The sequence below is a fragment of the Talaromyces amestolkiae genome (assembly GCF_001896365.1).
Source record: "Talaromyces amestolkiae strain CIB chromosome Unknown scaffold12.1, whole genome shotgun sequence".
In the NCBI taxonomy this organism is placed as follows: Eukaryota; Fungi; Ascomycota; class Eurotiomycetes; order Eurotiales; family Trichocomaceae; genus Talaromyces; species Talaromyces amestolkiae.
The window spans coordinates 888,315-915,056 of record NW_024468048.1 but is presented as its reverse complement, the minus strand read 5'-3'; the positions used below and the strand labels follow the sequence as shown (position 1 = coordinate 915,056).

General features: G+C 47.7%; 11 protein-coding genes across 11 annotated transcripts; 7 read left to right on the top strand and 4 right to left on the bottom strand.

Moving 5' to 3' along the window:
* Nucleotides 1–296: 296 nt before the first annotated feature.
* BHQ10_006619 (uncharacterized protein) lies at nucleotides 297–2,231 on the top strand (the record flags this gene model as incomplete). Its single annotated transcript, XM_040879225.1, has 5 exons — nucleotides 297–414; nucleotides 468–1,135; nucleotides 1,185–1,267; nucleotides 1,313–1,724; nucleotides 1,773–2,231. The coding sequence occupies 5 exons, from the start codon at nucleotides 297–299 to the stop codon at nucleotides 2,229–2,231; spliced, it is 1,740 nt and encodes a 579-aa protein (XP_040735123.1).
* Nucleotides 2,232–2,951: 720 nt separating this feature from the next.
* On the top strand, nucleotides 2,952–4,772 carry BHQ10_006618 (uncharacterized protein; the record flags this gene model as incomplete). Its single annotated transcript, XM_040879224.1, has 2 exons — nucleotides 2,952–3,214; nucleotides 3,266–4,772. The coding sequence occupies 2 exons, from the start codon at nucleotides 2,952–2,954 to the stop codon at nucleotides 4,770–4,772; spliced, it is 1,770 nt and encodes a 589-aa protein (XP_040735122.1).
* Nucleotides 4,773–6,930: 2,158 nt separating this feature from the next.
* On the top strand, nucleotides 6,931–8,578 carry BHQ10_006617 (uncharacterized protein; the record flags this gene model as incomplete). The annotated part of the gene is made up of 3 exons (XM_040879223.1): nucleotides 6,931–7,777; nucleotides 7,905–8,171; nucleotides 8,289–8,578. The coding sequence occupies 3 exons, from the start codon at nucleotides 6,931–6,933 to the stop codon at nucleotides 8,576–8,578; spliced, it is 1,404 nt and encodes a 467-aa protein (XP_040735121.1).
* Nucleotides 8,579–8,726: 148 nt separating this feature from the next.
* On the top strand, nucleotides 8,727–10,106 carry BHQ10_006616 (uncharacterized protein; the record flags this gene model as incomplete). Its single annotated transcript, XM_040879222.1, has 1 exon — nucleotides 8,727–10,106. One exon carries the CDS (start codon nucleotides 8,727–8,729, stop codon nucleotides 10,104–10,106), a length of 1,380 nt encoding a protein of 459 aa, XP_040735120.1.
* A 259-nt stretch (nucleotides 10,107–10,365) lies between these two features.
* Nucleotides 10,366–11,200, top strand: BHQ10_006615 (uncharacterized protein; the record flags this gene model as incomplete). The annotated part of the gene is made up of 2 exons (XM_040879221.1): nucleotides 10,366–10,931; nucleotides 10,984–11,200. The coding sequence occupies 2 exons, from the start codon at nucleotides 10,366–10,368 to the stop codon at nucleotides 11,198–11,200; spliced, it is 783 nt and encodes a 260-aa protein (XP_040735119.1).
* A 172-nt stretch (nucleotides 11,201–11,372) lies between these two features.
* On the bottom strand, nucleotides 11,373–12,779 carry BHQ10_006614 (uncharacterized protein; the record flags this gene model as incomplete). The annotated part of the gene is made up of 1 exon (XM_040879220.1): nucleotides 11,373–12,779. The coding sequence occupies one exon, from the start codon at nucleotides 12,777–12,779 to the stop codon at nucleotides 11,373–11,375; it is 1,407 nt and encodes a 468-aa protein (XP_040735118.1).
* A 595-nt stretch (nucleotides 12,780–13,374) lies between these two features.
* On the bottom strand, nucleotides 13,375–13,969 carry BHQ10_006613 (uncharacterized protein; the record flags this gene model as incomplete). Its single annotated transcript, XM_040879219.1, has 4 exons — nucleotides 13,375–13,477; nucleotides 13,546–13,675; nucleotides 13,772–13,832; nucleotides 13,913–13,969. 4 exons carry the CDS (start codon nucleotides 13,967–13,969, stop codon nucleotides 13,375–13,377), a joined length of 351 nt encoding a protein of 116 aa, XP_040735117.1.
* A 391-nt stretch (nucleotides 13,970–14,360) lies between these two features.
* On the top strand, nucleotides 14,361–15,161 carry BHQ10_006612 (uncharacterized protein; the record flags this gene model as incomplete). The annotated part of the gene is made up of 1 exon (XM_040879218.1): nucleotides 14,361–15,161. One exon carries the CDS (start codon nucleotides 14,361–14,363, stop codon nucleotides 15,159–15,161), a length of 801 nt encoding a protein of 266 aa, XP_040735116.1.
* Nucleotides 15,162–15,711: 550 nt separating this feature from the next.
* Nucleotides 15,712–17,478, bottom strand: BHQ10_006611 (uncharacterized protein; the record flags this gene model as incomplete). The annotated part of the gene is made up of 1 exon (XM_040879217.1): nucleotides 15,712–17,478. One exon carries the CDS (start codon nucleotides 17,476–17,478, stop codon nucleotides 15,712–15,714), a length of 1,767 nt encoding a protein of 588 aa, XP_040735115.1.
* Nucleotides 17,479–22,663: 5,185 nt separating this feature from the next.
* BHQ10_006610 (uncharacterized protein) lies at nucleotides 22,664–24,539 on the top strand (the record flags this gene model as incomplete). Its single annotated transcript, XM_040879216.1, has 4 exons — nucleotides 22,664–22,766; nucleotides 22,818–23,372; nucleotides 23,422–23,812; nucleotides 23,864–24,539. 4 exons carry the CDS (start codon nucleotides 22,664–22,666, stop codon nucleotides 24,537–24,539), a joined length of 1,725 nt encoding a protein of 574 aa, XP_040735114.1.
* Nucleotides 24,540–24,685: 146 nt separating this feature from the next.
* BHQ10_006609 (uncharacterized protein) lies at nucleotides 24,686–26,043 on the bottom strand (the record flags this gene model as incomplete). The annotated part of the gene is made up of 2 exons (XM_040879214.1): nucleotides 24,686–25,622; nucleotides 25,688–26,043. The coding sequence occupies 2 exons, from the start codon at nucleotides 26,041–26,043 to the stop codon at nucleotides 24,686–24,688; spliced, it is 1,293 nt and encodes a 430-aa protein (XP_040735113.1).
* Nucleotides 26,044–26,742: the final 699 nt, after the last annotated feature.

Here is a 26,742-nt window from a genome sequence, read left to right as displayed (position 1 = left end):
ACCTTCTAAATCTTCCCAAGTCTACAGCACTGGGTCCCGGGTTGAACATATTTCCAGCGTCAAAGTGGCAGCCCCCAACGTCACGACCGATCAACGTCCAATGCGCGGCGAGCACCTCCTTCTCTCTTTCCTATCTTGCGCTACTCTCAGAGTTATGATTGAATAACGTTTGCTGAATACCGGTTCTTTTTGTGAAAGAATCATTGTGCTGACGAACCCGACGAGTTTTGGGCTTGGGTAAACTCGACCATTTAATTTTTTTTTTCCGTTGGCTGGAAGGAAGATTTTCAGCCAAGATGCCGACGCTTGAAATTACTAATTTCAATATTGTATGCTCCGTGCTAGGAGGGTTTATCACCCTCTTTGGGCTGGTATCGTATCTGTTCAAGGAGCGGTTTTATCTTTCTGAGGCTTGTACGTTTCTGTTCCTGTCATTTGCTTATCGAGACATACTAATCTGGGGTCAGTGATATCAACGCTGGCAGGCGTTGCATTCTCGCCTCATGCAACCAACTTTATCAAACCGATGGACTATGCAATGGGCTCTCAGGCCAACCTAGACGCCATCACCATGTACTTTACCCGTCTCGTGCTGGGTGTCCAGCTAGTCATTGCAGGTGTCCAACTACCAGGACGTTATCTACAGACCGAATGGAAGAGTTTGACTCTTCTGCTCGGTCCCGCAATGGCTATCATGTGGCTTTCGAGCGGATTACTAATCTGGGGTCTTGTGCCTAATATCTCCTTGATTCAGGCCCTGGCAATTGGCGCATGCGTCACGCCGACCGATCCAGTCTTGTCCAACTCTATCGTCAAGGGAAAATTCGCCGATAAGAATATTCCGCGGCCTTTGCAGAGAATCATCATTGCCGAGTCTGGAGCCAATGACGGGTTGGGATACCCGTTTTTATTCCTGGCGCTTTATCTGATGAAGTATACCCAGGGACCGGGATTTGATGGTGGGGGAGGCAAGGCGATTGCATTGTGGGTGTATGAGACGCTGGTTTATGAGATTTTGTTGAGTGTAGTGTATGGTGCGGTGGTGGGATGGTTGTCTATGAAGTTGCTTCATTGGGCGGAGGAGAAGCGATATGTCGATAGGGAGAGTTTTCTTGTTTTTGCGATTTCGCTCGGTGTAAGTTTTCTGTCTCCAAGATTGGGGTTCAGCTAGCTGACCGTTTTAGCTATTCATCATGGGTACATGTGGTTTGATTGGCACTGATGATTTGCTTGCCTGTTTCATAGCTGGAAACGCATTCACCCATGAGTAAGTTTGGCCCTGCACTTAGGTACACAGATACTAACGAAGCAGTGACTGGTTCCGACTCGAAACAATGGATGACTCCCTCCAACCTACGATCGATATGCTGCTCAACTTAGCTATCTTCGTCTGGTTTGGGGCCGTCTGTCCCTGGGCTCAATTCGCGCATAACGATATTGTTCCTATTTACCGGTTAGTAGTTTTAGGAATTCTGATACTACTATTCCGTCGTCTACCAATTGTGTTTGCGATGCACAAGTACATTCATCAAATTGAACAAATTTCTCAGGCGCTCTTTGTGGGATTTTTCGGTCCTATTGGCGTTGGTGCTATTTTCTACCTGTCGGTTTGCCGTCAATTTCTACTGGAGGAAATGATTGTCGATGGAGAAGTACGGGCTGATGCCGCCAGGACGGCGGAGGTGACTTATATCGTGGTTTGGTTTTTGGTTATCTGTAGTATTGTAAGTATCTGCCCCTATAATTGAGATGCAGCAAGTTAACTTGAACAGTTCGTGCACGGCCTCAGCGTCCCCCTCGGCAAAGCAGGTTATCACATCCCACGCACAATCTCAACAGCGCTTAGCTCTGCATCTGGAGAACAAGAAGCGATTCGGCTTCCCAGCAGTTCTAACACTCACAGCACGGCAACACCACAATCGCACCGCGGTCTACGCTTTTATCGAAAGCGAGGCAAAGCGCCGAGTCCACGTGAGCCTCCTCGGATTGTGTTCCAGATTGCTGGCTCTCCGCAGCGAGGTGAAGAACAACAGGGAGATCAGCAGGCGCAACAGCAACGCGAAGGCGTCGAAGGCGCGGCTGCTGCTAATGTGGGTCCGGAGGAGACGCTGTCGCCGCTGTCGACGCTACCGACTGTACCTACGCCGGTGACAATTCATGAGCCCAGGAGACCGATTAGGTTGATGAGTGATGATGGGCAGGTGACGGAGACGTTGAATGATTATGAATGATGGGCCGCTTGTCTAGGAACAGGCGTGGAAGGGTATGGAGAGAATTTTGGGTGGTTGTACAGACATTACGATCCTCTTTACGACGATCTAGAGTGCCACTACTTTCGGTTGTGATATATTTCGGAGGGTTCGGTGTGAATATTTCGACTCTGACTTGGTCAGAGTACATATTGATAGCAAGATAGATGAGGGGGAGAGGAGAGAGTTGATTATTCAATGGATAGAATGAACATGGAACAGTATCTCAGAGGATTTCACATAGGAGACTTTGATAATCCAATATTTGGCTGAATGCATTTCTGTATATGGCCACTCTCACTAACCCTTTTAAGACACTGACTCTGACTAGCACCAATAAGGCTAGACCCGGCGATCCACTATAGATCTCCCTTGCTGTTTAGCCTGTTGCTGTGTCCACTTCAGCTCTGTTTCACCTTTGACGCTTACACCAACATCGACTTATTGCCCATCATAAAAGCTACAATCTTTCGATTTACGGTCTGCACGATACAACTACTGACTCATCACCCCATTGATCTCGAAGTTGCAGGCAACGCTCTACTCCGGATAGTAGTACCATACTGACTGGTCACAATGCATGATCAAACATAATACACAATCACACCTATCATCATTGATGATTTTTATGCATGACTTCTAATCATCGTATATCTCAACGACATACAGAACATACTAATCACTCTGAAGAGCATCGCCAACATGGACTCCCAACCCTCACCACCACACACCCTGACCCAAACAGTTAAGGAAACTGCCGAACAATACTCCCTCTTCATCCTAATCGCCATCCTGATTTTCTCCATCCTCTCAACCCGCACCATCACTGGACTCCAAAGTCAAAGCCATGCGGACTCTGCGGACGGTGAGCCGCGTCGTGTCCGGAAACTTCCTTATTGGGTACCTGGGCTAGGGCACGCTTTTTCTTATTTGTGGAGGCATCGGGAGTTTTTGCTTGATGCTCAGTATGTCTTGCTCTGAACTGCATGTTGATACGAAGGTCTAATTTGTGATAGAAAAACTATGAATGAGCCTGTGGTGGCTCTTCAGATGGGCTTGCAGACGCAGTATCTTGTGTACTCGCCTGATATGATTAAGTCACTTATCAACAGTGGTGACGCTCGCTTTGGGGTTTACTTTCCGAGAGTAATGGAGTACTTTGTAGGCGACAATGGAGCTTCTCGCAGGTTGTCGCCACAGGCCCGGCAAGCGATCGATGCTACATTGATACCTCTTACTCAAGAGCCATATCTCAAAAAATTTACATCGGCATTAGCCAAAGCCTTGGAGCGCGAGACTGCAGATTTCGTCTCGTTTAATCGGAGTCTGATTGACCAGATGATCTGGGAACGCAATACTGGTATATCGGTGATAGATAGCAACGGTATCGACTCGCAAAGCTGTCAAGTGGGGTTATTTGCATTGACCAGGTGTTTCGCCAGCTATCACATTACATATGTCCTCATGGGACAAGCTCTGTTGGACTTTCACCCCGGAATTGTGGAAGACTTGATGAGTTGGGACCAGGAATATGTGCGGTTAATAGCCGGCGCTCCACGATGGATTCCCTCACCGGGCATATCTGCTGCATACGCCGCTCGAGATCGTGTGCAAAAGACCATATCGGTACTTCAAGCCTCTTTTTCGGCGCTTGAAGACGGTCGAAACGCTCCCTTGGAGTTCCGCGATTTGGATGACGTCTCGGACCTAGTCCAAGAACGCATGCGATGTTGGCGAACATCGGGGATCTCAGCTTCGCTCAGCGCTCGACTCGACGCCTGGTTACTGTGGAAGATGACTACAGATGCATCGAAACTGGTATTTTGGAATATACTACACATCTTCTCAAACCCCGACTTATTGTCTAGTGTGCGAAAGGAGATTGAGCCATATGTCAAAGTATCTCGTTCGGATCCAAAAGTCACCGGTCTGCCTATAGCGGAACCGCCGAGACTATCCATTGATACGGAGAAGCTTTTTACGAGTTGTATGTTACTAAAAGCAACGTTCGCAGAGACAATACGTTTGGACGCGAATCCAATTTCTTATCGGCAATTGACTGCAGATCTGACCTTGACGGAATCAGAGGAAGATGCAACTGTTTTCGGCCGTGACAGTGAAAAAAATCCCCGGTCTTACCAATTTTACAAAAACGATATCATAGGTCTCGCAAGTGGCGCACACCACGCCGATTCGAGATACTACCGAGACTCTAAACGGTTCACGCCTCACCGCTTCCTTTCACGTGCTGCTTCGCCTCCATCATCAAAATCAAGGGAAAACGATGAAAAGCCTCCTGTCACCAGGTTTGATTGGCAGGCGGTCCAACCATTTGCCGGAGACGAGACGTTTAGTACTCTGATCGAAAGAGAAGTTATGCTGATCACGGCTTCAATCATTTCGTTGTGGGATGTTGAGTCTGTGGACAGTAAGAAGGAATTGAAGATTCCGGGTCATAGTCTATCGGCGAATGCGTTTTTGCCTTCTTCTGATGTCAAGGTTCGATTGACAAGGCATGAATAGATGCATTACATGGCTTTAGAGTTCCAAATTATTAAAAAATGGATCGTACCCTTACAATGTTATAGATACGAGCGGTATTAGCATGATACCTAGGTACGATATAGAGAATACAAGAACTTCAAAATGAAGATTCGGATTGATAGATCCAATGTTCGGCGTTTTCCAGACCAAGTTCATTATGTCATAGATCTCAAACTCTCTCATGACAATGTTCACTTCCACACAGACTATGCGCGTACATTTCCCCATGAGTAGTCGTAGATAATAATGAGCCTTAGCTCGTTAAGCAACAATTAGGGGCCATTATATTTGAAAATTTCCCTTTCCCCGCCCAATTAATGCTGAGTGAATATAAGATTAACACACCTCTCTCTGTATAATAGCTTGGGGTTTATAGGGTAGATATCTATCGTCACTTGGAAAGGCTCCATATAGACAGGGCAATTAAATTGATTAACACACATCTTCAAGGACGACTCATGAGTCTTAGGTATCCATACAAGAAAAAGTTGCTGAAGATTGTTGATAGTATAGGGTATTGAGGATCCTCAAAACTTCCAAGCAACAAAGCTGTGGGAGTCATGATCCTGACTAGCCTTCCTGCGGGTTGCGCTGAGGGTTCATATCCTAGATTCGGGTGAGAGCGGCTGCTGGGTCTAGGTAGAAGCGCTGGAGTCGTATCTGTAAAGCATCCCAGAAGCCACTAGCGTAGTACGCTTTGACATACGCTCTGCTCCGAATTTCTCATTGTCACTCTGTCCCAGATCTATCATTGCACAGTTCCGCATCGACATGGCGGCTAAGTTCTTCCCTAAAAAACGCTCTTTCTGAACGATAAAAGTCTAGTTCCTCTATTATGACTTGTATTTGCTTCATCAAAAATGAAACACCTTGTTCAAGTTCAGCACAAGTACTTCTGCGGTACCGCGATGTTTGAGCTGCATCATTATTGGCAATCAGTTTCTTGGTCTGGATGCTGGACGTCATCAAAGCAAGGTGACTTTGGCTGTACACACTGAATATCATGTCCGGGCGTATGGGGTTGTAATCACTCCAGTGTCTCATGGTAGATGTATAATTATATGGGGACGCCGGACGAACAGGAATCTGTGGCGTACCGACGTACCAGCCTAGTTCTTGCCTAAAAAAGTCTCTTTCCAATCGATAAAAGTCTCGTTGCTCTGTTGTCAATCGTCCTTGCTCCATAAAGTGCAAAATTCTTCTTCGAAGAATAGTTTTTTTGCGGTTCCGGAAACTTTGAGCTGCATCGGTGTTGGCCTTCCGTTTCTTGGCCTGGTTTCTTGATCCTGTTTCGCGGTCGATTACGACAGGAACCATAGAGCTGAAGGGAATTGGTGAGCCATAGTCATTTTCGTGCCTCGAGCTGATCATTCTGCTCAGTTTGGGAGGGTCCATGGGAAATAATGGCATCAATGGGTTCAAGTCTGGATGCTCGACTGTAAACGGAGAAGACTCTTCAGAGAAACTTGATAAGGAACCGGATAATGCCCTCTCGTCGGGGCTCAAATATGCCAAAGGAGGTTGCGACTTTTGCCCATCGTCCCAATCAGCTACACTTTTATAAAGGTCGGAACTGAAGACATTTTCTAACGTTATCCGGCGCCGTTTGCGCGCACCAGGCGGATGAGAGATTCCGGACGCATGGCTACCGACTGAGGACGCCGGGGAGCATTGGCGTGAGGAGCGGTCCTATGGGCAATGTTAAGGAGATAAGACTCATGCATGAAAAGACGAACGATTTCTACCTGAAATTCAATTACTGGGGACGCAGGCCTCGGGCCCAAAGGTACAGGAGATTTGGGAGAGTATGCTGATACTCTTGACATCGGATCGATGAGCGGTTATGCTTGGACGGGAAGAGAGTGCTGGTCGGTGTAAACGATGAGAAGCTAGGTATTCAATACCGACTCAGCCTTGTCTACACCGCCACGTCACCCCCGCGTGCGTGATGAAGGTTATTACTTATATAACAGCCTGATGTGAATGGACATCATACTACAGGCGCTACGGGCATCTCTCTGGTTCACGTACACCACAATCATACCGAGCGACACCACTAGCAATAAGAAATTTGGACAGAGCCTTGTCAGCGCTCGTGGGCAATACGACGCCTCCGTCTCTGTCCGTCTGTTTGAACATGGCATCTAACACATCTCTGGATGGCTGCACTATTGTCTGGCTCTGTCCACTCGAAGTCGAACTCCGGGCAGCCATCGCCATGCTCGATAAGGTATCAGATGAGTGCCCCCCAAGAGCCCGAGGTCAGAACGTCGTCTATACGATTGGCGAAATCGGCCTGCACAAGGTGGCCGTTGTCGGCTATTACCAGGAACAAGGTCTCGCCGTCTCTGGGAGCATAGCCGCCGAGGTTTTGAGAGACTTGAGGAATCTTCAATTGGGCCTCCTAGTCGGTATCGCCGGCGGTATACCATCATCAACCCACGACATGCAACTCGGGGATGTAGCTGTCGCAGTCCCTGAAGGCGATCGTCCAGGAGTGGTAGGCTATGACTTTGGAAAAGCGGGAGATGACGATCACTATCAACTCAAGCATTGGCAAAACTCGACCCATCCGTTGCTTGGATCAGTAATCACCAAGATCCGGGCGCACGACGAACTGCGATTCAGGCGACACTTGCAAGTACTAGACAGACTACCGGAATTCCGGAGGCCCGAATCTGTTAGTCCGCACTCAACCAACGATCACCCCAAGGTGCACTATGGTACTATTCTTTCCGGAAATACGGTGATCAAGTCAAAGTCTAAAAGAGACGAATTGAGACAGCTCTACGGCGGCATTGCAGTCGAAATGGAAGCCGCTGGTATGATGACGAGACTACAAGTGGCTGTCATTCGAGGAATCAGCGATTTTGCAGATTCCTCCAAAGATGATAAGTGGCAACCATACGCTGCGATCACGGCAGCAGCGTACGCTAAGGAGGTTTTGCTGCGCCTCCCCTCAGAGCATCAGGAAGACTGGAAATGTATGTCATTCATTGAGCCTTAGAGCATAAAATGATTCCCTAGGGCTACCAATATCCAAACACTGACGTGCTAGTTTAGATGTTCGGGGAAGAGATATGCATGAGACTAGATCAACACCATTTGCAGATCAAGATCTTCGCCTAGCACAAGTTCTCCCCGAAAAGTCGGCTTTTGTGGGTAGAGCGGAAGAGATGGCTTTCTTGGAAGAGGAGCTTGGTTTCCAAGACCAAGCGCCGATCCAAAAGAGCGTTGTCTGTCTTTGGGGCCTCACCGGAGCTGGCAAATCCCAACTGGCCGCCAGATTTGTGAGTCAACAACGGTTGACTCACCCCAAGAGAGAAATCTTTTGGATTAATGGTGAAAATCGAGAAAGCTTTGAGCGAAGCATTACCAGTATGCTGAAATCTTGGGACAATAGTGCTGCCTCTGAGAGCGCTCACTTGATAGAGTTGTCTGATGAAAAGCGAATGCGACTAGTAAATTTGTTTTTCGCTGAGCTAAATTGTTTAGAAGATGCGAGATGGCTTCTGGTCATTGACGGGGTAAATGAGACCCCCCCTCGTTCAGCTTCCAAGGATCCCGCATCTTTTGATATTCACGGCTACGTTGGTAGACTCAATCGAGGTTATGTTCTCCTCACTTCTCGGAGGCGCGATGTAGTTGAGAGGTATTATCCGAGCCGTGAGTTGAAAGGACTGAAGATTCAAGATGCTGTCAGCCTGCTTCATTTAAAGATTCATCCTCAGTTGATGGAAGGTATTTTCTCGCATACTACACTCATGTGGTCCCGTGGAGGCTGATCTACCCCTAGGTGCAGAAGATCTAGTAGGCTTACTTAAAGGCTTACCCTTAGCCCTTTGTCTAGCCACATCTGTTATCTCCAGATATCGCTGTAGTGTAAGGGAGTATTTGGAAATGTGGAAGAATTGTAGTCAGACCAGTGAAATCATGGGCACAGATGAAACACTCTATCGCTCCTTGGAGCTGAGTTTGGAGGAGCTTGAAAAAGCTGATCCAGTAGCTGCAAAGATCTTGACTCTTTTCAGCTTCCTTCACCATGGTGACCTGTGGTACGATCTCTGCTACAATGCAATAGATGATACCTATCCAACGTGGCTTCAAGATCTGGGAAATGAAAAGAAGTCATTTAGACACTACTGTCCCTTATTGGCAGATCTATCGTTTATTGAGCTTAGAATAACCACCAATGGTTCTCGATTCTGGGAAACACACCCCGCAATCCAGGTGGTGGCTAGACAAAGAGCGAAGGCCAGTGAACAAGAGTACATTCGCTGTGCAGTGTCACTTGTGGCTTCTGAAGTCCCAAGGTCCTTTGAGGCGAATTCGTGGGACACGATCCGTCGTCTAGGGCCCCATGTCCGATTGTGCTGGGACTATGTTAAACGGGGGGCATGGGGATCAGACACTAACCTCACGGACCTGGAAAGTCTTGGACGTGTGTTCCGACATATTGGTCATTACAGCGAAGCGTCGATCATCTACAGAATGATCGAACACGGCCTGGGTTTCCTGCCCCCCACACGGGATAATAACGAGTTCCTGGCTAACGTGCTCACTAATCTTGGGCTGGTGTATACGCGTCAACGGAAGTTCAATCTCGCATTAGGGGCCTATGATAGGTCACGGCGTCTGATGACCAAGCTTGATATCCTTACACCCATTGAATCGATGTCAATTATGTACAACGAAGCAGTGGTGTTCATGATGACGGAGAGGCTGAACGAAGCGGAGTCGCTCTTGCAAAAAGCCGTGACCCTTGTCTCTGAAAACACAATACATGGGCATACTTGGAGGCGCAATGAGTGGAATGTTCTTTATCTTCGAATTTTGAATGACATGGGCGAGGTGTCCTTGCGAAAAGGCGCTGGGGAAGCGGCATTGAAATTCTTCCGTGACGTTTATGATAGTCAAAGGGCCTGGCACGATGAACTCCATCCAACTTTGTATTCTATCAAGCTGAACATGGGAAGAGCTCTGACCAAATTAGGACGATTCGCTGAGGCTCGAGCCTTACTCCTCGAGGTCATCGCAGTTTATACTGAATGGTGGGGAAGGCACCACCCAGAGACCATGCGAGCCATTGATGAGTTGGCATGGGCGTCCATGGAAGAAGGCAAGGAAAAGCAGGCAGCGAATGAAACCGCTGGCGTAGAGATACAAAATGCAGAGGAGCTATGGACTGAGGTTCTGAACTTCTACCAGAGCACTGACGGAGATGAGTCAGACACGGTGACCCGCATTGAAGCAAATCTGCAATATCTGTACTCTTTACGACAAGAGATGACTGGTTTAAAGCGGATTCAGTAGTTCATATTGGTGATTATTTGAAAGGGGATGATGAACAGGACAGTAAATAGCCCTAACTGACCCTAACGAGCCCCTTGCTGAAGCTCATATGCAGCCGCGGCTCATTTTATGAAAATGGTTTAGCGCGTCCAATTTTGGGGAGGAGCTCGGGACAACAACTTTTTGTTGAGTTCGCTTTCCTAGTATATATACCCTGCCATCCACCGCAATTGTATTTCCCATTGTACAGCACTCATCTTTCATACGGTATCTATCAAACATGCCGCCCAAAAGGTCTGCTGCAGCAGGCAAAAAATCCGCCTCCGGTCTTACACGAACATACCTGTTCCTTTACAATCTCCTCAACTTCACCCTCTGGGCAACCTGCACTATCCGCACCGCTCTCGCGCTCTTCGAGAAATACCAACAGAATGACCTCCGAACCATCTCCTCTATCCCGAACGATGTCTTCCCGCTGTTACTAATAACCCAATCGCTGGCCGCGCTCGAAATCCTGCACTCCCTCATCGGCGTCGTGCGTGCACCGGTCATCACAACAGCGATGCAAGTCGCTTCTCGCTTCGTGGTGGTCTGGGGCATTATGTACGCCTTCCGTGAAGGTTCGGAGTTGTACGATGGCGTTCTATCGAAGTACTTCCCCGACATCCCCTTTGTGCGCCAATTTACGAGTCAAGGGTTGATGGGTGTACCTGGAAAGACTCAATACGGGGATTTGGCGTTCTTTGGATGTATGTTTGCCTGGGGCATAACGGAGTGTATTCGATATGGATTCTTTGTGTTGCAGCTTGGTGGCTTGTCGGTGCCGGGGTGGTGGCAGTGGTTGAGGTACTTTTCCTTTCCTTATTTCGTTTGCTAGATGCCCTGGCTAATTGGACAGGTACAACACATTCTTCGTCCTGTATCCCATCGGAATCTCGTCCGAATGCTTGTTCATGTACCTCTCGCTCGATCATGCAGAGAAGTATGTGCACGAGTATTACAAATGGTTCTTGATGCTCGTCATGGGAATTTATGTTCCAGGTAGCTATATCCTCTACACACACATGATGGCGCAGCGCCGACGATTTATGCGAGGAAAGAGCCGTGTTGATTAAACAATCATAAGACAGCAAATTCGCATTTTTGGGAGTAGGATGAAGGCACGAGTGATGGTAGATGACTTTCTTCGAGGCGACGGGTAGCATAGAATGGTTCAAACGGCGGGGATGTATATTATTACAGTATCTATACTTAATGAGCAGCAACTATCTGCATTTATGCAAGGATTTAAAACTCTCGCATAATGTCTTTCACAGCCTTGGCCGCAAAGGCCTTGCGTTTACTCTCTGGTAAATCCGACGACATGTCTACCTCAACAAAATCAGCTTGACCATTCTTACACGTGTACTTGGAACGAAACAAACCTTTGATAGCCCTCATACGCATCATCAATGCCTCCAGATTCTCAACTTGCAGCTCCGTATCTTCCTCTTCGTCGTTGCCATCGTTATCATCCTCGTCATCGCCTCCGTTGATAGCGAATCGCAATCCCATCATTTCACGCTCTAATTGATTGACCTCAAACCTGAATCCGGTGCTTTCATCGCGTCTGGTCCCGCCGTTGAGGAAGGACATTATATCATCTTCGTCGTCGTCGTCACCGTCATCGTTATCTGTAGAGGAAGCGGCTGTCCATTCATGGGTAGACAGAACCTCCTTGAGACGCGGAAGGCCTTCTAATTCGCCATATATATTCCTCGTTTCTGGCACATCCATATTTGCGCCTGATGACGAGGATGGAGTCCATCGTATAACCTCCATACCAAATACACCCTGCTCATAAAGTAGCTCTTCCCACCAGGGCGACGAAAACGGTTCCTCCGCCTCAAGACCTTCCTCCTCCTCCTTATCGCTACTATATTCCTTCTTCTTAGAAGCAGACGACGAAGAGGAATGCTCATCAACCAGAACTAGTATACCCGGCACCTCCGCCCCTCCTACCACATCACTTTCTTGTTCATCCTCCTCACCACAGTTCCTCTCCTCCTCAATCTTAGCCTTGAGCTCACTCACAACCCCCACCAACTCTTTTATTGTGCGCACATCCTGTCTGTCTCCTGCATCCATGCCATCCTGCTCAATAGCCGATTGTAGCGTCAACGACGAACCGGCCGTCGTAGTACTAGTAGTAGCAGCGGTAGCAAGCTCAAGCGCTTCTCTCGGCACAGCTTTACTAATCGACAACGACGGATTTCGGACACATAGGACTATGGCGCCGATTGCGTCACGAACTTCGCGCGCTTCGGGCGATAAAAAGGTCGTCTTCCATTGCGGGGTGGTTTCTATATCCTCCTCCCCTGTATTAGGGGTAGCGCTTGGTGAATCGGGTGATGGTGAGGTGGGAATCTCGTCAACCCAAATCGGCACGTCGGCGGCGTAATATTTATTCGATATTGGTAAGGGCGCGTGAGTTGTGTAGCCGGCGAATGTCTGGATTTCCGTTCCATTATCCGCCGTCGATGATGAGGCTGGTGGTGGTGTGACGGGGACGCCGGTCAGGGATTGTAGAAGCGCCGGAATCGTTGTATTTGATTGATCTGAAGGTGTGAGGATGAGGAGGCGTAAGGGATTGGTTATTAGTTTCGGTTTTGAGGTTTGGGCCTGGCCTGTAGGAGCTGTGGTGGGGGAGGGCATTTTCGTGGTCTGATCGCTGGCTTGGTCTAGATGATGGGAATTATGATGTGGTCATAATTCGTTATCGAGTTCGTATACAGACAGAACCCCAAGCGTATATGATCGTGTATGTTGTTTCTGTAAACGATGATGTTAATCCAAAATGTTAACTAGATACGGTCAAGCGGGGTCAGATCTCCGACTAACTCCGCAAAATCTTTATTATATCAAGCCGTTGGAATTCTATTTATTGACGCTTTATATGATTACAATGAATAGTCCAATTAAAGATCAGTACACGAAACTCCATTCCCTTTTTGATTTATCTAAGAAATATTATCGAACCGGCAGTCATCCAGTTCTTCAGCAATCAACCCGTCCTCAGGTCGTTTGCGATTCCGTAGAAAGTCCTGCAGACAAAAGTCGAAAGCATACGCAACACTAGTCGGAAAGCCAGGCCATCTATTTGAAATGATATCAGGAAAATCGACACTAGGGATAACCTCCGATGGGAAAAATTCGCATGTCGAACGAACGGAACCGCGCAATATCGATCTTCAAAGCTTGCTGGATGGACACCGACCCAAACATGAAAATCCGCATTGAGTCACTCCCATTAACCCCGTCGTTGACCCCGAGCTCTGTTAACAGTGGCTTTACCACGCGCCAAACCCACACCTCTACCACGCTGGCCACGAGTACGGAACATGGGCGCATTCCTAGTAACAAACTCATCAGCCAAACACTCTAAACCTACTTCGTAGAGAGAAGGGAAGGGAGGACAGACCTCAACATATCCGGCACAATAAAGAATCGTACGTGACTGCCACGAATATAAACCTGATCGAGATGCGAGACTCGGCCGTCGCGCGCGGTCACTGTGATGTCTTTGAGCTGGACGTTCATGTTATCTTCGGCTGCGGAGGACGTCAGTATCGTATAAATAACGGAAGCGGTCGCTGCTACAAGCAACCTCTCTTCCACTGGATGGGGAGAGAGGATAAATGACGAACCTTCGAGTAGTTTCCCGCGATATACTTGTCCCGACGTGATCTCGAGCGTCACGACATGGCCCTGTATTAGAGAACTGGATCAGTACACAGTCCCATCGCAGGGCAGTTCAAGGAAAAACAAGGTGTATGCGACAGTCATACCTGCGCTTCATTCAACAACTTGATCGGAATACCGATTGTGCTCGTTAATTTGCCCATGGTGACTTGTTTTGTGGCGGTCGCTGTTGATCGCGCGACAGGTTCAGAGCTCGACTATTGAGAAAAGATCGGCGCGCGGCGTTGCGTAACAAAAATCTCCTTGTTGAAAAGTAGACAGGTAATTTATCTGCTTGAATTGATTCTCTCGTGGGCGTTCGTAGGGCGTAGACTTGTGTGTCGAGTTGATTTTGGAGTTCTTAGTTGAAGCCGAAAAGTCAAGTTCTAGGTCGGCGGAACTCCAAGCGTGGGGCCGGAGATGGGATTCTGCGGTGAGCTTCCGCCTATCATCTATCATCTATCATCTAGCTTCTAGCTTCACTTTTCTGTCTTCAGGTCTCATATACATACCATGTACATACAACCTCATAAAAGTTGAGGACATAACGATACAATGGCCCCTCTAAACACAAACCTCCAAGCCTTCAATCTAACCGTCTCAACCCTCCTCAAACAACCATCCCATTTCCTCCCCAATTTAACCATACCAACCTTCCTCGACCTGCCCGAACAAATCGGCCACCAACTGGCCTCGTCTTCTTCAGCGACAATAACCGGTCAGCAGCCAAAAAGAATACCAAAAATAAAAGCCCTGATCCTCGACAAAGACAACACCCTCTGCCCACCCCACACAACAACTATACCCAAACCATACCTCGACAAACTCGAGCAACTCCGTACGTCGCCTACGTCGCCTTTCAATCTGAATACGAACCCGGATGGAGTGCTGATTGTGTCAAATACGGCGGGAAGTCGGCCTGATGTGGAGAAGTATGTGGATGAGGCGAGGACATTGGAAGACAAGTTGGCGCATTTGAGGATTTCGGTTTTTCGTGTTCAAAAGCCTTCTACTACTACCAGCAAGATAGATGGTGCCGCAGGGCCAGGCGGAAGGAGGAAGCCGTTCTGCGGGCCCGATGTGCTTGCGTGGTTTCGGGAGCGAGGGGTGATCGATCGACCGGATGAGGTTGTTGTGGTTGGTGATCGGTTGGGGACTGATACTCTCATGGCAGCACAGATGGGGTCTTGGAGTGTATGGTGTAAAGATGGGGTGACGCATTCGGTTACAGACCAGCCGAAAATGGATTATAGAGGGTTTTTGGCCAAAGTGGAGATTGTCTTGGAAAGATACCTTAGAGAAAGCGGAGGCCTGAAGGCTAGAGTGCCCGAAGGGTGGGAGAGAGCTACAATCTAGAATTCGTGTATATTTAGATGTATTTATAGATACCCAAGTCCTATCGAATAGAATCATACATAAATTGACTCTACCCCATGCTAACGTGGTCAGACAACTCTGACAGAAAATGACAGCTAATGCAGTCGACGAAAGAAGTGAAGCTGACATGCTGACATCAAACTCAAGCCGTTTTCATACAAAATAATGAAGAATAAATGATAGATGAAGAATAGAAGAATTTTGAACGCAAATATAACATCCAGAAGTGAAGACGAACGAAATGTGCAAACATTCGCAATTCAAGATCATCCAAGATATCAGAATGGAAAAATGGACTTAGTCCACGCTACAGACCGGCCGTAGGGATGAATGTAGCAATCCGTAGCACTGAACTCCACCAAGTCAATGCCTTACCGGATAATCTCGCCAGCCGGTAGGCAAAGGTAATTGGAGAAGTAAGAAGAAAAAGAAAAACAGCAAAGGATATCATGAAATATGTCACCAAGACATAGAATAATCGCCCGAACGCCATGCCAACCAAACGCCATAAATCATTGTAATAACCACGTCAAGCCGACGTGGTTTGGCTCATATCGAATCCCTGCATATCACCGGTCATGGGGGACTGGGTTTCCGAAATCGCATTCATGGAAAAGTCAAAGCTTGGGCCATCTTGAAAATGGTTGATGTGATGTTTTGCATACATCTCGCTCAAGACAAATCCATCTTCAGTCAATCCCTGTTGCTGATCGCCACCAAAGTTGAACATGTCATTGGATATTGTATTGTGCATGGTCGAAAGAGGAGGCGAGTGATTGGCAATAAGAGGATCAGCATGGCTAAAGTTAGCCATAGATGTCGGTGGTTGGCTCATCATCTTCTGTTCCATCATTGGCGAAGGTGACATATAAGACATATTGAATTGGTCTCCAGGGTTGCCGGTTATGGCAATCGATTCCGTCGAGGGAGCAGCGCTGAAAAATGATGGGCTAGCAGCAGCAAAGTCGGACATGGTTGTCGCAGACATCGGGTAGGACCGAGGATCAACAAACGTGGCGGTAGTGTCGATGCGGAGTTCATTTCCCAAGGTGTGGACGGCGTTTGGATTTTGAGGAATCGGAGCGTACATGTTCGGGTTTGGTGTCATATGCGATACAGAAGGCTGTTGAATATGGAAAGGAGCAATTGGCGTGTGCAAGTAAGACAGATCGATGGCCGCTGGCACTGATCGACTGCGTTGGCGTTTGTGGCCTCGAGGCATGTGATTTACACTTAGATGCGAATCCGGGTACATGCCCATCTGGGCCAATGTGAATCGATTTGGCTGAGAGGCGGGACGATGGATATCTTGAGGAGGAGTGATTGGTGCAGAAACAGAATAGTTGAAGTCCAACCGATTTTGAAAGGTTTCCAATGACACGAGCTTGGCTAACTGAACGCTCAAAACCTTGGGGTGACCGCCAAGGTGATGGGTCATGACGCGACTGGCTTGCTGGTCTTCAGTAAAATCACCACACTGGAAGAAACCGCCCGAATTCGAACAATCCATCCAGAAAATAGGCGGCCGATTCAATTCAATAACCAGGCCACCAGGTCGGGTAGGCATACCGTTTGCATTGGGGGTCAGGTCGCCGTTGTCTAGCATTACGCTCTTGATGTACGAGAATGGGTATTCAATTTTGTAGCCAGCCGAATCATTGTTGATGTAATAGGTCATGGTAGCCTTGTCTGGCGAGTAAAATATGACCAAATCCATGGCATTTTGTCCAATGCGTCGCCAGCTGCCGATGCTTAGGGTACGGCAGGKGAAGTGCTGAATCACGATCTTTCCAGGGGTAGACTCCGCGCCAAAGCCATTTCCTAATCCACCAAGTCCATTGGCTCSTCCMAATAATTCTCTGGCACCAGGTTTGTGAGGGTCGAAATGCATCGCCAGATACTGGCGCATTGAGTCCGGAATAGAATCGCAATCCTCGCCAGTCTCGATGCTCTTCTTAGCAATCATTTTGATTTTGGCGCGTCGATTCTGGAACCAGATTTGTACAGATCTTTCGGTCATGTTAATGTCCTGGGCGATTCGTTCGCGGACTGCCGCAGTCGGAGTTGGATTCTTATTGAATTCAGTTTCCAGTGTAACCAGTTGGTCCTGTGTTGCACGCTGTCGCTTTTGATTTTTCTGCTGCTGGGTCAGTGTGCTCTTACGCGGCGGCCGGCGGGACGCAGAACTCGAAGGAGCGGAAGCCGCAGGGCTGGTCGTAGACGGCGAGGGAGTCGAATTGGTTGGGGTGGCGGTGTTTGAACCCGCAACAGCGGGTTGATTGTCTATCGAAGACATTGTAGATGATGATAATTGATAATCGAATAAGTTGTTTAGTGGTTTTCTTTCAGAAAATTCCGGTTCTATCTCCTGAACGGTAATGAGTAAAGATGTACGTGCAGTGTTGATCGATTTCGATCACAATCGTTGGCGATTGTATAGCAATTGGATAGATATTTCTGTCTAAATCCAACGTGCGGTGATGCGAAGTCGATGTTCACGGCCCGTGTATCGAAATAAACAAGTGAAGAGGCGCTCCAGAGCTGCAATGGAGAATATGTCGAATATTGAATAGTGAAGAACGAAATGTTGGGCTAGATCTTGGTGAGATGGGTCGGAATGTATGACAGCTGATCCGGGCAGCTGTATGGTAAATACTACTACTAGTAGTGGTAATGGGCAATCTCGAGATGAGAATGAAATGATGCCAGATCCGGCGAGTGAGTCCTTTGACTGAACTGTGAATATAAAAATGATGTGATAATCAAACAATGGCGAGGGTAGCAGTCAATGCCTTTGGAGGCTGTCAGCGGTAGGGACCGTGTCGGGAGAACGAAAGGAAGGCCGGACGAATCGTCGGTTCGAGGCTGAGAACAAGAAAATCGAATGAATGACAGTGTTGATGGGCGCGGTGAAGGAGTGAACACGCGGTCCCAGGACACGACGGATAAAAAGAAAAGGAATGAAAGGGAAGGTGAAAAGAAAACGAATCGAGAACAGACAGACAGATGGATGGGGAAGGGAGGAGAGGAGAGGAGAGCAGAGCGGAAGAAGTCAGAAGGGCGACGCAGAAAAAGGGTGGGATGGCGGTAGGCACGCTAGGAAGGGACTAGCCCAGGCACAGCACAGCACACAAGGCAGGCACGCTCTGGGCAACGCCAGGAGGCAGGAGGCACTGAGGCAGGAGCGACTCTCGTGGAGGGCTCCACTCGAGCGCCGGTAGAGCCTGTGGTTGGCTGGCTAAATCCAACTGTCCGCTAGTCCCGACCGGGCGATGCGCTAGCAATACTATCGACAGCAAGCTCCAAAACATTGAAAACAATAACAATAACAATGTTGAATGCTCGTTCTCGTGATCCTGATACTTCGCTACTGTCACCGGTGATGGCCACTGAACCAGTCTACTCCATTCTTAGATTTCTAGCTGGGTTAGTGTCGAGTTATGAATACTACTGCCGTAGACGTCGGCTGGTTCCGATGCTGATCTAACCAAGTCACGTGCAGCGACAGTGACCGCAACAACAAAACAGGAATTGTATGGCAAATTCTTGGTCCGTCAGACTCATCGTGGCCCCGACGGCAGTCAAACACCGAGAGTCTGGTCTGGCGGTGGTGGGGAGTGGAGAAGAAGGAAGGTCCAGGGGTTCATGGTTCATTCTTAGCCTTGGCCTGTTTTGTCTGAGCGATCAAACCATACACAATCCTTAGATTCACTTTATAGTCCATACAACAACTTCAACACTACGTGTCAAACGCAAGTCCTGGCTTCAGACTTACAGAGTTACGTACTCGCAATTGTAGGTCTCCTTACTTACAACGTCCTGAGTCAGTGCCGTGATACCCTCCCCTCCCGGCGCTAACGACGACATGCACGCTCTGGGCCAATACCGAGCTCCGCGCCGTTCAAGGTGAATCCTGGCGTCGAGTCTGTCCACGAATGATAAACAGTGCCTGACGATCATCCCATTTTGACACAGTCTGGCTCCAGTCTTTCTTGGTCGACCCAAGAATCTTTCTACTTCAACAAAAAGTCTAGACATCAGAGCTGTGACCCAAGGACCTGCACGCTTTGTTGTTACCTAATCCTCGGCTGTCAGTTGTCTCACGTGCAAGCCAGAGTTGAAAAATCGATCCGACGCTTTCCGCCACAAAATATCCGCTGTCTCTCACCCTTTGGAACAAATTCCACGGTACGGACTACGGAGTGCCTTGACCGTCAACCAGCGACAGAACCTAGAGCAGCGAGGTCTATGTGTCACGGAGTACTTGTACCACACAGCTCGGAGCTGGACGGTGAAGTATGAAACTAGACCAATCCGAAAACGGACTAGCCCGAAACTAGCGTCTACAGACAAGGAACGCCAAGATTTCTTCTTTCTTCGATCTTTCACGTTCGACACTTCCAAAACGCCACACCAAAATCTTCCCTAGCTCTACGCAGTAGAGTTTGGAGGCATTGTGACATCGGTGGTGAGATTTGCTGTGGTCGTTAAAATGTACAACCATCGACCACAGAACCAATAATATGTAGATAACAGTGTCGATGTAACATTTTTCCTTCTCCGTAGAAAATCTCTCCTTTTGCCACTTTCAACTCTCAACAATAAACACATCATATGATGTTGCCGGCATGCCCAGTGCCCACCAGTCAACCGTCAACGGCATTCGTGTCTAGACCGTTTGCATAAACCAATGGCAATGGCGGATCACACAACAATGCGGATTCCAAAGATCTTCTCATCATTTTCCTCTTCAGGAATCATATGGAGCCGTCCGAGTGCCGCACAGAGTCTATGACTTCATTGACTTGGCTTTGGAGCGGATCAATCAGTTTCGGTGTTGAAGGTACGTACTACGTAAGTCTAAGAAGATATGTAGCACGAGGACTGTGCTACGTTCTATCGATCTTTGGAATCTTGGCAGCTCGGCAATTAGGTAGGACGGTCCGACTTGTTGAAACACGCTGGCTAGTTTTGTCCAAAGAACTCCGCCTTTGGATCCTGTTCTCACTCACAAGGCTGGCATACATGTCACAACTCCATATGACAAGACGGCATACCTAGCACAAAATGCCCGCACGTGTGGCGACGTTCCATTGCGCAGAACGGAGTACGCCTGTTCTGGAAGAAGGGTCACGCGTTCTGTGACTTCTATACATACTATGAAGAAAGACACTAGAACCGGATGGAAGAAAAAGCATTTCAAGCAAGGTTCCCTGATTGTGAGTAGAGACCTGTCAGTTAGGATTCAGTCGGTTTATCCGGTTTGTGTCAAATGCCGTAACAGGGGTTGTCTAGTTCGAGTTGGCGGAATTACTTTCGAGAAATCTGGCTGACTTCACGGTTCAGGCTTACGTCTTACGAAGAATCGAACTAAGCCAACCGATACGTATACGATCGGACTAGATGCATTAGGACTGACAACTCCGTGCTCCGTCTCTATACGGAAGGACGGAACGCTAGTTCGACAACATCAACTTTTCAGCTCAATCACCCACTTTACAGTCTTTGCCTCTTTCAGAACAAGTACTGTTCATGTCGGAGTAGTTTTCCGATGGTTTCAATAGTGTCTAGTAGTGCGTATTTCAGGTCTCTTTCCTGCTCAAACATTCCGATTGTTCATATATGAGGTTGCGGCTTKCCCGTGCGTCCTGAATCCGGTTTTGTGCGCGTTGTGTTTAAAGCCACCGATGTAGCTAGCGCGCTGCTTGACTTTAACCGGGCTGGCTCTCTGCATGCAGGGTGCGTATGTTGCGACACTGAGATGCCTGCGATTCCCCTCGTGCAAGGAGACCCTCCATAACCGGCTTAGCGTCAGGTACACCCGCAATGCATGTCAAAAGGGGCGGGACTTGGCGTATCATTATTGGTGCGACTAGGGATAGTGGGTCATGCACGAGTCCGGTCTAACGTTCGCGTTTCAGAAACCGACCAGCGTGTACTCCGTAAGTACCAGGTACAAAACGTACACGTAAGGATACTTACCTTGTACATAGTTAAGTGCATCATAACTATTGAACTTTATCGCACACTCATTGCCTCCGTACTGCCGAGGCATAATACATAGTACATTACTCGATCATATGTAGCGGAGCTCACAATGCCACATACACAGTCCAGAAGCCAGCCAGCGATATGAACAGTACGCACCTTGTCCTGCTCAGCCCAGAATCATCACTGAGTGTGTATATCATATATTCTATAGTGGTTCGTCGATTTTAGTACACGGTAAGCAATGAACGGACCGTCTCCACGATGGCACGATCCGTCGTCGTAGTTCGTTTGAGCGCGATCGATCTTCGATCTGGTAGGGATGGATGCGACGCTGTTCATTATTAAGCACTAACCAAACACTACTTAATTACATAAGGATACGATAGGATATATGGTATACCTGATACAAGCTATGTCTAGATCAATAACAATCAGACTGAAAATATAGTACTTTTTGACCAAGTTTGATATGCTTGCTGCAAAATTGAATTCCAATCATTCCATGGAAGAGGATGCCTTTCTCGCAATCTGGAGATGTTCCCGGGTGGCTTGGAGTTTAACGTCGTGGCATCGTTACCTTGCTCTCGAACGATATTTACATACCTAGGTACTTCTTGATAGAACTGTCTACGGTCATTTTGACAACTTCCATCATAACAATCATACATGGGTAATGGCGCGTGCAGCTGTTGGTGAACTGAGCGTGAAATATAGCACTAACCCTATGTGGTACATAACCCTAAGACATGCGGGTCTCGCGGAAAGAAAAATTCCGCTTAGTCACCGGAGACGGATAGTGTCTATCCGACGTCATCAATCACCCTCTTCCCTCTTGCATGTTTTGATATCGCTTCTGTAATGAATTGAGAGCACCAATAACGAGCAAAAGTCATCAATCTAGAATCCCATCGGAAAGCACTCAGCCTGCAGAATGACCTCCGACTCCTCACCAGTCGCTCTTGTAAGGCGAAAGAAACGTGTCGGGATAGCCTGCGATTTCTGTCGGCAGAGAAAGGTTCTCCTCTCCGAAAGTTGTCCTTAGAGTCAATTCTAACTTTCACCGTTTACCAGCTGGGCTGCGATAATGCCAAACCAAAATGCGAGAATTGCAGATGTTCAGGCAAAAGTTGTAACTATTCGGAGCGGGCGAAGAAGATCAGGTGAGTAAATCGTTTTCACAGTTTGATGTCCATCTCTAAGGTGTTAGACCTACGAACTTTCAGATACGGCATTTAGAGGATGAGAATGCGGAGCTCAGAAGTTCCTTGTCGAAGCTCAAGTCTCGTTTGAGTCAGGTGGAGCAATCGATTAGTGCTTCTGGCTCTGGCGGCATTGATCAGAGCAATCATGGACAGTCTGTTTTGCAAGTCTCACATCCCGTACAGCCTACAGCTTCGGCACGTGTCATAGAGTCTCTGAAACCACTCTTTAATCAACCTTGTTACTCCACCGGTGACCGAGAAGTCCAATTCCATGGCCCCTCAAGCGCCATGTTTGATGAATCACATCAACAAACCACCATCCCATCAAATCCTACTGTTTCCATCGATCCCACGAAGAAATACGAATTACTTGGAAACTGCATCAAACAACGTATGCGCCTATATTCCCTTTTTGGTAATTGCTTATAGCTGACTTTGACAGGTCAAATGGAACCCATCGATCTTGCGGCAGGCCGCCTCGACTTCGATGGCGTAGATCCCGAAATAGGCATGCATCTCCTATCCGTGTTTTGGAACCGACAGCACGCCTCCGGATTAGTGGTTTATCGCCCTGCCTTCATGCGGGATATGGCGTGCAGCGGGCCGTATTTTTCTAAACTGCTGTTAAATGCCATCTTCTTCTCGGCATCCAAAAACTCGCCTCGAACGGAATTCAAGTGTTCAGGTGTCGTTACAGAGGCGCCCGCCGCTGTTTCACCGTTTAGAATACGAGCGGAGGAACTATTGTCCATGTCCACATCTGGACTGCCGACAAGAATGAAAAGTGATATTACCACCATACAGGCGCTGTTGATCATGTCCGAGGCGCTGTTTGCATGGTGCGATGAGCGGAGTTTGTCTTGGCTGTATTCCGGGCTTGCGATTAATATGATTGTTGATCTGGGAATACATACTGACAGACGGACACCTGCGATGAACAAGGCTTTTACGTCAGAGGATTCGGAGATTCGTCGTAGACTATTTTGGGCTGCTTTTGGTATGTATTTCCTTCAGTTAGCTGGTTGCCGTCATCTCACGCACTATAGTCCAAGATAAAGTCCAATCTATCTACCAAGGACGACCCGCTCGTCTCCGTGAACAAGATGTCAACGTACCCATTGCTTTCATGGACGATTACGAGGAACTGGATCAATTTACTTCGCTTTCTTATGCGCGAGAAGACATTTCCATGAGCTTTCCTACTCGCAGCGTTTCTGTATTTGAGCAGCAGTGCAGACTCAGTCTCATCATGGATAGAATTCTGTTCGGGATATATGCAGAAAATTACAATTCGAGGAGTACGTCTCAACTGCTCAATACTGCGCGCGCTCTGCATCAAGACCTCGAACACTGGCGGAAATCTCTCCCGGAGCATCTGAATATGAACTTTGATGCTTCCAGCAATCCACCGCTGACACCTCATGCTTTGTCTTTAATGTGAGTCTGTATAGATTTTACAGATTACATGTTTGCTAATGCGCTCTACAGGTCCATGTATTACTCCCTTATCATCCTCCTATATCGCCCGTTCGTATCCGATGGACACGTGAACGCTATCTCCCCATCCGCGATTCGCGACGCCTTCACTACATGCGCAGCCGCCGCTTCGGGTATCGACGCAACACTACGAGTCTATCTACAACGCTTTTGCATTACTACAGTCCCATATTTTATGTCTTTTGCCACATATGTGAGCGGAACAATCCACGTACGCATTGCAGCACAGAGCGGACGCGAGTCGGAAGCATATAAGAGTCTTGAGAATTGTCTAGACATCTTGTCTCAGCAGCAATCGGTGTGTCGTGCGCCGCGGAGAGCTAGACGGATTCTTTTGGGGTTGGCTAGACGCTTGAACGTCCATATTGATGATTCGTCGGCATCTATGGGAAATACGCGAATGAACTCGGACACAAATCTTGATGCGCCAATGCACGCATCAACACTGGAAAACCCGCAAAGTGACTTTGAACTATTGATGTCGGGTTTGGATATTGACGCTATCATTCAGAGCTTTGAATTCGATCAATCGAGTATGATGAATCAGGCCGAGCACATGAATAGTTCATCCGCAGCAACGAATGCTGATGATTTCAGTCAGTGGATGCTACAAGACCCTTTGTTTGGATATGATTCGTTGTTTCCAATGGATAGCTCTTCTGCGTAGTAAAATACATACCAATTTTTTAGGGTATATATTTGGGAAATGTTTACCCATCAACAATTGAACCTCAGGTCAGATTCAATAACAACTTCCAAAGAATAGCAGTAGTAGTTTATGATACAACATTCACTCGAATCAAATCAACACACTTAAGCAAAGTCCTTATACATCGCCTTCTCAAACCCAACAATCACCTCCCGAACCTGCTCATCCGCATTCGGTAACACCTGCGTCCCAAAAACACCACATAATCCAGCTTGACGATCAATGAACTGGTGAACAGAGTCAATTCTCTCATATTTCATAATCAGGATGTTCAAGAGGGGGCATACCCAAAAAATGTTCGGCAGTCCACTCCAACACAAATACCCTTTCCTCCTCCACCTCAAACCCGCCGAATCCACATCCTCCAAACTCAACAATCCGCCCAGACTATAATCATACCTGACCTGCGCAAACGTACCTACATACGGCGGCGCACCACTCTCTTGTCCGGGCTCAATATGACTGAACAACCCCTGCAGAGATTCGCGCGACGAAGCCGAGAGCTGAGGCTCAAACAAGAACGTGTCTACCGTCTCGCCCCTGAGAAGTTTGCCATCATTAACAAGCAGGCTGTGCAGGATTTTGATGTATGAGGCCATGGATGTGTAGAGGCCTACTCCGCCCATTTCTTCGGTTGCTTCGGATAGAATATGTGGCGCTGTGTCGGGGATGAGTTTTCCTCCATGGCCATTTGGGGTAGAAGGATCTCGACGGGTCATCGGTACCAATTTCGCAGTGTCAATTTCGGGGTTTTTGTGAGGGAAGTATGTCAAATCCCGTATACCGAGAGGGGAGGCGATGTTTTGTTGGGTGTATTGCTCGAGTGATTGTCCCGTTAGATGAGTGATGAGGCGTCCGGCCCATTCCATCCCGGAACCGTATTCCCAGATTGTGCCTGGTTGAGCGACAAGAGGTTCTGAGAAGGATTTTGTGACTGTTTTGAAAGGTTGGAAGGGTGGGAGGCCTTGGGAAATGTTGTATTTTTGCACGAGGGGGGATGCGAAGCCATACGTTAGGCCGGAGGAGTGAGAGAGGAGTTGTCTGTATCAGCATCAGCTACAGCTCAATTTGATTCTCCTGTGAACGAAGTCTTGACAGTTACATACCGAAGCGTAATTTTCTCCGTGCGTTCCTCAAGTCTAACCTCCCCGTCAACCTCCTTCAGAACTTTCAATGCACCCAACTCGGGCAGTACAACGCCCAAATCATCATCAATACCCACAAGCCCGCTTTCAACAACTTGTAATGCAGCAATAGAAGTTATCAGTTTTGATGCGCTGGCTAACGTCATTATGTCGTCGACTTGGAGTTTTTCGGATTTTGTCCCTTTATCGAGGGAGCGGTGGCCGAAGGATTTGGAGTACACGAGACCTTGAGATTTGGTTGCTGCCATGACAGAGGCGCCGGCAAGGCCGCCGTTGCTGATAGCGGTTTGGATGCTTGTTTCGAAGCTGGAAGTCATGATTGTATGTTTCTGGTATAGTCGTTGGAGGAGGTTGGGATATGGGTGATTGATTCAATGTCGGTTCAATCTAGAAGTAAATACAAAGTCGACGGTATTCTTCACTTCTTATATCTCTATGGAACCATACTACTTGCTCAAATTATTACGAAAAGTCTGTCTCTCATAATTACTGATGTCATGCTAGACGTGGGTATACGGAAGGTGAGAACCCGCTGAATAAACGGATAATGTTGTTCCCTCATTAACTAGCTACCCCTAATCGCAGACTGGGACTTCTCGGGAAAAGCAATGTAGATAGTAACCTGATTACAAAGGCAATTTTATTTTCGTTTCTGAATATACTATTTCCACGATGCATTGAAATCGGATGAAAGGTCTCAGATAGCCGACCACGTTGCTCGTCGTTAATAGACGGAACCTCACTTTCCGCCGTTCCGTGATTAGCCCTAATTGCGTGCACGCATATATGGTCGACTTTTCGAGGATTCGAGAATAGTTTTTCTGATTCATCGGAAGTGAAAAGCTTTTACGCTTGCGGCAGTCAGAAGCTCCTTTACATGTTATCATATTTAGGTTGAAGTGCAAAATCATTCTGTCAGAATACATATACTTTGATTGAACCAATGTCAATCATATAGAAACGAATTATATGACTAGCTTGTAATCCAATTTTTTTTCCATCGTACGAGTTTCGTA